Source organism: Cupressus sempervirens, chromosome 8 (assembly GCF_028749045.1).
Source record: "Cupressus sempervirens isolate cs-2001-9-10 chromosome 8, ASM2874904v1, whole genome shotgun sequence".
Classification (NCBI taxonomy): Eukaryota; Viridiplantae; Streptophyta; class Pinopsida; order Cupressales; family Cupressaceae; genus Cupressus; species Cupressus sempervirens.
The window spans coordinates 31,319,718-31,330,211 of record NC_143125.1 but is presented as its reverse complement, the minus strand read 5'-3'; the positions used below and the strand labels follow the sequence as shown (position 1 = coordinate 31,330,211).

The 10,494-nt window shown below is 35.9% G+C and overlaps 1 protein-coding gene across 1 annotated transcript; it reads left to right on the top strand.

Annotated features, from left to right (window-relative positions):
• The first annotated feature begins 294 nt into the window (after nt 1-294).
• LOC149541435 (putative alpha-mannosidase At5g66150) lies at nt 295-756 on the top strand. The gene is made up of 2 exons (XM_089795613.1): nt 295-447; nt 619-756. Exons 1-2 carry the CDS (start codon nt 295-297, stop codon nt 754-756), a joined length of 291 nt encoding a protein of 96 aa, XP_089651739.1.
• Nucleotides 757-10,494: the final 9,738 nt, after the last annotated feature.

Here is a 10,494-nt window from a genome sequence, read left to right as displayed (position 1 = left end):
AACCTGGAAGCTTTCGTTCTTTTAATGGAAATATAATTTTCTTATTCAGCAACAATGTCCCTTCATATGAACCAGTACTAATCACATGAACTGTTCTAGGAAATGGATTAGCTTCAGCAGTACTGCTCTCTATTGGTCTATCAACTGAAACATCATGACAATTAAAGCATAAACCAAATGAATTGAACGACAGAGTGATGCCACCAGTCACACTTTGTTAATATGACCAATTAATTTTCTGCCTAGAAACCAATGTAAATTATATTACTAGAGAAGAAGACAATACCAGAGACTATGAAAGGTGCAGTCAATAATAAGAATCAACCTAACACCTATTCTTTGGAAGAAGCAATGGCAGTTGCACAACACCATGATGCAGTAGCTGGTACTTCAAAACAACATGTGGCCAATGATTATGCTGCACGTCTTTCACGTGGTTCCCTAGAGGTTTAAGTTGGACAATATCTCAAGTCCTTATTGCTACTTATGTAATTTTATCAAAGTTTAATTTTTTTCGATTACAGTAGTCATGTAGGCTGTTCAAGTGACAAGTTGTCAATTAACGATCCATTCTTAGCATGACATTAAAGTATAGTTTTGGTTAATGTTCCTTTGCAGACTGAGATTGTAGTTAGCTTAGCATTAGTCTACCTTATGAATGGCAAATCAAGAGCTCAGACAGAACCAAAAAAGGAAAATTTATTTGAGGAAATAGATTCAGAAAGTATTTCAAGGGATAAAATAGAACTTGAATAGCTACGTTGTCCAAAACATGATCTCTAATATTGGACTAGATAGTGTAGGATTTGTTTCCATGAAGTGGTTGCTATTTCAAAGTAAGAAGTGAACATAGAAGTTCATACTTTCAGTTTGAATTCTCATAAGCATACACAAATAACATTCTTATTTGAATAGTTTTTCTACTTCTGTGGCAGTAACATGATTCTTCTAAAACTAGGAATCTATAACTTTTATGTCTTGCTTTTACAGTGCCCTCTTATGAATATCAGCTACTGCCCTAAATCTGAAGCCAAATTGGATGCTAGGAGGAGTCTGGTGTAGTTTTCATTTATATTTTGATTTAACATAGTTTTAATTCATCTACAGTGGCTTTTTATTCTAATCATATTACATTGACTGATTGAATTGTATGTTTCTTCATTGTTATGTATTCAGGCAATTATTTTGTATAATCCCTTGGGATGGAAGTGCAATGAAGTGATCAAAATTCTTGTATTTTTTTATTCCTAAGGGATTCTTTTCTTTAAATACTAAATTCTAGATCTATGGTAGATGAGATCATTACATTCACACATATGTCCTAAAAATGAAATCTGAATAAAATGTGAAAGATTTAGAAGCTTTAGCCTCTAGTGACCATAGATGGATTGGTCACCAAAAGGGCTTGTAGCTCAGTGGTAGATCATCCTGGCATCAAACTGGTGATCCTTAGTTTGACTCATGGTTGGTCCGCATAAAAGTTTACCCTAGTATCAAAGCCAAGGTTAAGTAGACCAAGGCCAGGATATGAGCCCCAAGCACTTGTAGTTTGGATCAAAGGGAATGTAGGAAACACCTGAACCATGGATGGACTAGTAAACAAGAGAGCTGGTGTAATCACCTAAAAATGGTCATCTAGACTATTAGCCCCCTTTTCAACATTTTGGCTAAATTAATTTAATCACTTACCTAAGCCAAATTGCTAATAATCAATTTATTTGATTATAACCTATAGTTTGATTATGCTATCCTAAGTTCATTATTTGATTAAAAGAACATGTCCCCTTTTAATTAAATAAAAGACCCCATTCTTCTAACTCACTTAAAGTGCACACATAAAGTCCTTTTTCTATTTTGCAATTAAAAGAAAAGGCTTTGTGACTTTTGTCTTATATGACAAGTCAACTTATATTCTATTGGCTGACTTGTGTGTGCACATGGATCACTCCTCTTTTTGAATTCCACCATTGATCATCCACCATCTTCATCTTGATCTCCACTGTCCATACATCTTTAAAAGGGAGAGAGCTTTCCCCCTCAATCAATCCATCTTTTGAATATTGTTATGCTGCAGGTTTTCTAACAGGTTTCTTTGGAGCTTTGTGGAGAACTTCTATTTCTTGTCTATATTCTCTCATACCATAGCATTTTAGCTTAGATTCATGTTGCATGTTAGTTTAGCTTCTATTTTGCAATAATCTATCTCACATAGCTTAATATTTGGATTGTAACACTCTCATCCATGCTTAGAATAGCTGCACTTTTCATATTCATTCTAGCTTAATCTTTATTTGCATTGCATCCTTGAGGAACTCCTTGTGACATTTGCATTCTTGCATCTTGTCTTTGGAACCTCCCATTGCATGGTTTACTAGAAAGAAGAGTATCTCTAAGGCTCATTTGAGAGCCTTCTTATTCTTGAAATGCACTCTCTTGCACTCCATGGATAGGGAGCTGTAAGCCGGCATCCAAGCATTCCAAACTCATGGAATCATTTGGATAGAAGGGTTTAGAGTGGGACATTTTTGAGTGTACATTTTTGGCGCCCACCGTGGGGCTTGAATCAAATTCTAGCTCCATTTGCTTTTATTTTTTATCTCTGTTTTTGTACAGCAGCATATTGGATCTAATCAAGTGCTTTTGTAGAATTATCACTTTGGTTTTAAGGTCAACCCATAAGTAGATTGGTTTGAAGGCCAAAAATCTAGTTGGTTTAAATATTTGATCATATCTTTTAAACCGCTTGGAGTTTGGTTCTGAAATTTTTTTGGAAGTTGGATATGTGTTCAAAATGTTTCAATCCGATTTTTAGATCATTTTGACCTGATTTGAGAAAGTTATGATATTTTCTTATTTTTTCATAAAAAGTCATTTTTGGTCGCACATCAATGTATTTTTCAGAAAAACTTACATTTCCAAAAAGAGTTTTTAATTCTAATGGGGGTTCTTTCTTTGTGTTTTGAATTTTGAGGTCGTATTAAGGATCAAAAACTTGATTTGATAAATTTGGCCTGTTTTGACAAAATTGATCTCTAGAGCGCAAATGAAGAGATTTTTTTAAATTTCTTACATTTTTGGAAAGCTCTCTGATTTTTAACAGGGGTCTCTTCTTTTTATTTTTATTTTTGGATACAAAATCATAGCAAAAAATTCCAATCTTGTTGACTAGGTCAAAATCAAAGAATAAAAATGAGAGCATTTGTGATTAACTTGCACTTTCTTTGCATGCACTTGGTTGGAAGATAAATTAGATTTTTGAGGCAACTCACCACTTTTTATTGCAGATTTTTATGTTATTTCACACTAACTTTTGGTGCTAACAAGTTGTGATTACAGGTTGCCATCCTTATGAAAAAAAATTGAAACATTGCATAAAAAGAACGCATGTCAAAGCTTCAAATGCGCAAGGGCTACTAACATTGTTTGCAGGGCTGCCCAAAGCATAAAAACCCAAAATTTCTTACTTTTTTGTTTTCATGTGTGGCATTGACTAATTGTTCATTTTTCATAGGCACATAAAACTTGTGATTGGAGTCTTTTGGTAATAGGAGAGTATGCTCTTCACCCTTGTGGTGAATCAGAAATCTTGACTTGCCATTTGGTTTCAAAAGCAAGGGGTAACTGAATCTTCTTGGCATGTTTGGGAGAAAATGATTGGAATAGGAGAGTATGCTCTTTACCCTTGTGGTGAACCAGAAATCTTGACTTCCAAAATTTGATCCACTTTGTGTAGTTAGAATCCTTTAGAGGGGCCTGCTCTCGGACAACCTGAGAGGAACGACCCAAGTGGGGACAAGCCGATTACCTGGCTCTTCCAACCCACTATAAACTCAAGGCTATCAAGGACACAAAACCTTGGTAGACATAGTGATTGTCTTCGCCTAGTGTGATCGCTTATGGGATTTCGACCATGGGGAGATCATTAGGCAAGAATGCTTAAGGTACTCTTGTGGTTGCGAGATCGGTTACTCATCGCAAGGTGAGATGTACCGTAATTGGGAGCAAGAGGAACCCTATGAACAGAAGCCCTATCTAAACACCCTAAGTTAGTAACTACCTTTTTTAGCTGCTCAACTTTTTGGTGCAAGGATTGATCCTAGTGGACTACCCGGATCACCCCAAGATTTTACACTCACCATATGTGTTCCCTTGGTTATGCTTATGGCACTTCCATGAAAAAGCCAATATCTCTTGTGGGAAACCATTTGGTGTGAGGCAAAGGAGCATCAAGCGTGGGCCAAGTTGTTGAGTAATGAACCATGACTTTTAGGTATATATTGCTTGATGTGTTCTCGAATGTGCTAGACCTATGAAAATCTTTTTGAACATACACATGACGATAGTTCTAGGAATTTTTTTTAAAACGTCACATATGCTTGTATCATGCAAGGTTGCTTTGTCCCTTGCTTGATTGTTTGAAGACTACTTCATGTGTCACTATCTTGCTTGGAAAGAATTTTTTTTTGAACATCAAACTTGCTATGCTATCAACTATTGTCAAACTTTGTCAACCAAGTCAAAACATCAAATGCAAACATTTTCTTGTGTTGCTTGCTAAGGGGAGTCTCATCATTTGATTTTTATTTTCTATGTCTCTAGTTCTTGAACATGCTTAAAGTGACTCTTTGGTCTTGGTGCTCTTGGTCTTTCTATCTTTATGGTCTATGCATGCTTGCTAGTTATCCTTTTGCTAAAATGGTTACCTTGATTTCTTGACTACACTCTTGGGTTGGAAAAGTTGTTCACTTGTCACCCCGCTTGCTCTATCTATTTGGCTATTTGGGCATCTTGCCTAGCTATTGACTTGAGTCATTCATGTCGTAAGTTTCTTGGACATATTGTTTGACAAGTCACTTTAATCTCTCTCTACTATCTTGGCAAGTGAACACTCTACCTCCTATAGTTTCAACATCAAGTTATCTTCTAGGCTCTTTTATGCTTAGCTTTGCATCTAAAACTATGGGATCTAAACCTTGTGCTACCAAACTTCAACCAAATCTAGATGATCATGATATCCTCCATGTCACTAAAGAGTTTCAAGATCTATATGCACAATACAAAGAACTAGAAGAGACAAATGATATTTCTTACCTTCATCTCTCTAAGCGCATGACAGAAATGAAGTCTAAACTTGAGAAAAGGTTAGAGGAGAAGATTGCATCATTACATGAATCTTCCTTAAGGTCTTTACATGCATGTGAGTCACCTTCTTTGAGGTCATCCTCTTCTTCTAGGTCTACATGCTTTACTTCAAGACATCAAATGTCTTCATCTTCTAGATTTAAAGACCTCTTTAGAGGACAAGCAAGTGATACCTTCTTTGAGCCTATGCCAAAATTTCATGATGGACCTATCTTTGACCAAGATAATGATGAAAAAATGAATGCATTCTATTCACTTGAGAAACAACAAGAAGATCCTAGACATACTTTTGATAGAACTTTTGCTCCCTTGGAAGATTCTTATGATGACACTTTGCAAAAACTTCTTGGCAATAAGATCATCATGTTACCTTAGTCTAGCTCATATGGAAACCCATTCTTGGATATCTATTGTGCTTATCATCAACATAATGAGCATAGCACCTCAGATTGCATTGAGCTAAAACATAAAATCCAAGATCTTATTGATAATGGAATTATTGGAACCTCTAGTGACTCATGTGTTGAGGATACTTCTCTTGAGCAAGATTATGTTGATGAACCTATGTCTAGTAGTGGCTCCATTACATCTTCCACTTCTTCCAACACTCATGCATCTCCCAACACCTCAAAGCTTTCCAACATGCCTCTATCAAAAAAGGAACCTAATGCTTTGCACATTGACTACGTGTATCCTCAAGTGGCTACCTCTAAAAGAAACTCAAGCTAACCTTCACTTGGTTGCAAACCTTTTCCATGCTACTAATCCTAAACATCCTCAACCTTCATGCACTACTATACCTAATCCAAGCACTACTCCATTCACTCTTCATTCTCCCTTGTCCTTAGAAGTGGCTCCATGTCAAGAGGACTCTCAAAAAGAAAAAGCTATACATTTCAAGAAAGATCAAGATCAAGCACTCTTTCATCTCTTTCAATATTTTCCCCCTCCATATCCTATATCTTGTCCACCCCCCAATTATGATGAAAATACCACTTCCATTATCTCCCTTGAGCTTACTGAAAATTATGAGAAAAGTTATCTTCCTATGCTATCCAAAGCTACTTGTCAAGATCAAAGTGTCCCCTCGTGTTCTACTTCTCCATATCCACTTCAAAATTTTGCTCAAGCTTCAAGTGCTACTATTAAAAATGTTGTTCCTATCAAAGGTACTCATGAGTCTATTGATGGCTTTGACCATGTTGCTCACTCTAAAGATGTTGATATCCCTTTTCACTATCCATTTGCATCTCCTAAATCTATCCTTGGTCCTTATCCATCAAAGCTAAAGCCTTCAAACCTTCCATCTATATTGGGACCTTATGTTTCGTCATCTCCTACATTTTCCACTCCTAGCTCTCTCGTCATACCTCAAGATCAACAAAGACGCTCATCCTTGATGAATTTTCACCCATCTATCCATCTAAACCAGTCATATCAGCCTTATTCATCCACAAATTCCAATTCCTTTGGAAGTGAGAACAAACATAAGAATCTATTGAAAAATGAAGATCACTATGTCCCATCTAATCGACATGTGAATGCTAAGAAGGAAAATGCACAAAAGAGACTACAAAGGTCCACTATTAAAAAAGCTAAATCAAAGAAAATATGGGTTCCTAAACCCATTATTGAAGAAATGTGTTTTGAAGTATCCAAAGGAAAATCTAAAGCTATATGGATTCCCAAGTCTCTTTTAGAAGACTTGAATATTGAAAATACTTCAAAGTTGACATTCAAGCTTCCAAAGGCTTCCATTCCATCTTCTTCCAAAAATCTTCCTAAAAATATTCCAAAGCCTTCCACTCGACTTTTTTCCAAATATCTTCTACCAGCTCATACATCTAAATCTCAAGCTATTTCATCCATGATTCCTCCATCATTCCAATACCCTTCAAGGTGTGTGTCAATGTTGATCTTGTCCAATATTTTACCTACCCTCATGAAAACCTCTAAAGCTTACACTTACTTTCTATACATGAACTCTTATTCTCCATATACTCTTCCTACTACCATTTCTCTTTCATCACCCTATCAACATCTTTGAGCATACCTTTCTATGGTCTCGGCTTATCATGACTTATCTTTTCTATAGGAGCACTATCTACAAACAGCTTAAGCTCTTTCTAAAAATTCAAAAAAAAGAAAAGAAAAAAATATTAAAAAAATGAAAATGTGCCTTGGTGAAAACCACTTCTTGTGGCACCTTGGTAGCAAAAATAAAGAGAAATAAATTTATCCTATGGTGAAAACTACTTCTTGTGGCACCTTGGATAAGTACCATGATGAAAACCAAGCAAACAGGCGTCATGCATAATTCTTCCATCATCCATCTATCCCCTCTTCTCTCTTTGATCTTGACAATGTTGAGCTATCTTTGCATATTGGCTATCTTATCCATGAGAGTCTCTATTTGTGCTTTCTCATTCCCTCATAGCCTCCATCTTGACCTTTATTTTTATTACTCTATCACATTGCTATGCTATCTAGTTGACCCCTTGGTCTTGATCATGATAAATAAAAATGGTTTTTAGATCTCTTGACATGTCTACTCTTTTGGACTACATGCTTCATGCTATCTCACTTGTTGGCTTCATTGCTTATCCTACATGCTATCTTTCTCATTACTTCCATTACTTATCCAAAATATGCTTCATATGACTATTTCACCTCTTTCCCTAGCTTGGGTACTCTTGAGGAGTCAGTCCTTGAGGATCACTTTTACTTGCTTCATGCTCCTTTTTCATCCATCTTTGCTTATCCACTAGCTTGTTTCTCCATCATGTCCTATACCTTGCTAGACATTACGAGAAAATGATGTGATCTTGCTCGAGAACTAGTAATCTCTAAAATCTTCTAAAAAATCCAAAAAATCATATATGATGCTGAAAAAATCCTAAAAATCAGAAAATGTCTTGAAAAAATGATCATCTTAGTGAAAACCTCACTTTGATGTATCACCCAAAAAAAAAAAAAAAAAAAAAATCTGTCAAAGTGGTGAAAACCTGGAAACAGGCGCTACTTGAAATCCTTGCACCTATGTCTATCAATCTCAATCATCCACTTCGCTACACATTTCCTAGCTTGGAATTGTTTCTTGTCCTCATCTTGGGGGCATAGCTACTTAGCCTATTGAGGTATTCTTGTGCATTAGGGTTTCTTTGACAACTCACAAAATAGTGTTTCTCAACACTTCCCCCACTTTGACATCAAGTGTTTTTCAACACTTTACAGATAGTTTACCTACGGTCTCCGATGTCGCGATATTTCTCACTATCAGAATCAATTCTGGAAGAAATGGCCAAGTGACTTACACACACGCACTTTAACACTTAAACGACTGAGCTATACTGACATTTATCTACTTTGTGTGCTGTCTATGATGATTTCTTTGCCATGTGTTCCCTCCCTAATAGTCTTTCGAGGATGTCATTGACTAGAAGACTGGGGGCATGGGACATATTTTCTTGATTTCTGCTTGTGGGTATACTTTTGTTTTTCTATAGTGTTGTAAGCATTTATGCTGGTCCTATTCAACACGTTGACTTACAAATGTATCATCCTTGACTGTTTCGCAAGACCACACTCAGGGTTTATCCTAGAGCTTATGCCTTGATACAGGTGTAATCTTGCTAAATTAAACTTAGGGAATCTAATCGTGTAGTTATCTTGACTTACATGTCTCTGATGCTTAGATTGGATTTCCACATACCTATCTAATATCGATCATATTCATATTCTCATAGTTATACTAGTGATGGTTGTATGATCTCATGATGTCCCTAATAAATGCTCAATGATGAAATTAAGAGTCTAAATGTTATGCGCTTCTTGCTGGTAAACCACTTTGCATATTAGCTTGCATTTTAGGTTCATTTTCTAGCTTAGTCTTGCATTCTTGCATATGGGGAGAGATCTCTTTCTTCATCTTTTTGTGGACATATCAGCTAACTCCTTTCATATATTTCTTTACTTTCTTCTTGTTCATGTCTTTTCACCTTCTTAATCTTTCGCTTCATCTCTTTTCTATCTTGTCATCACATTATATAAAGTTTTGACCTCTTAAATAATTTTGACATCCTAGATTCATTTTTGGGATCGAAATCCAAATTCGAGTTCATCTTGATGGTCCAAATTGTCTTTTAAAATTCTACTTTCTTCTGAGCAGTTAGCTGACCTTTTGAGGTCTAATCTCTGAATCATCACTGGGGCATCTTCATTTCTTCATGTCTTCATCATTTCCATACTTCATATCTACTTAAATTCACTATTTCATGTCTAAAATCACCTTTCTACTCATTTCGACCTTATTTTTATGCTATATCCTTCAAGGTCAACTCTAGTCAAACTGGGGCATTTTATCAATTTTTTTATATAGTCATTCTTGGGTTCTAATCATCTATCTGTCATCTTGGACATTGCTATATTCTAATTTTCTCATTTCTAGCCAGTTTTTGCATCCCCTTACCTCATTTCAATTTCGATCCCGAGGGGGCAGAAATACTCTATCACTGCTTAGGAGCATTTGTTTGATCTTCTCACTTGCTCTCACTCTATCTGCTTTTCTAAGTGTTAGTATTCTTCTTGAATTCTGACATCATCTCTTCCTAGTGTTCAGTACTACTACTATCAAGCTGTGCATTCAGGACTTGCTATCTATTTCTGCATTTCACTCTTCGGAATTAGACATCTATATCTATCATCGCCTACTTGGCTTCGATTTTCTTTGACATAATGTGTTCCCAGATCGATCACGCATTAGTCAAAGAGGGGCAAATGTAATCACCTAAAAATGGTCATCTAGACTATTAGCCCCCTTTTCAACATTTTGGCTAAATTAATTTAATCACTTACCTAAGCCAAATTGCTAATAATCAATTTATTTGATTATAACCTATAGTTTGACTATGCTATCCTAAGTTCATTATTTGATTAAAAGAACATGTCCCCTTTTAATTAAATAAAAGACCCCATTCTTCTAACCCACTTAAAGTTCACACATAAAGTCCTTTTTCTATTTTGCAATTAAAAGAAAAGGCTTTGTGACTTTTGTCTTATATGACAAGTCAACTTATATTCTGTTGGTTGACTTGTGTGTGCACATGGATCACTCCTCTTTTTGAATTCCACCGTTGATCATCCACCATCTTCATCTTGATCTCTATTGTCCATACATCTTTAAAAGGGAGAGAGCTTTCCCCCTCAATCAATCCATCTTTTGAATATTGTTATGCTGCAGGTTTTCTAACAGGTTTCTTTGGAGCTTTGTGGAGAACTTCTATTTCTTGTCTACATTCTCTCATACCATAGCATTTTAGCTTAGATTCATGTTGCATGTTAGTTTAGCTTCTA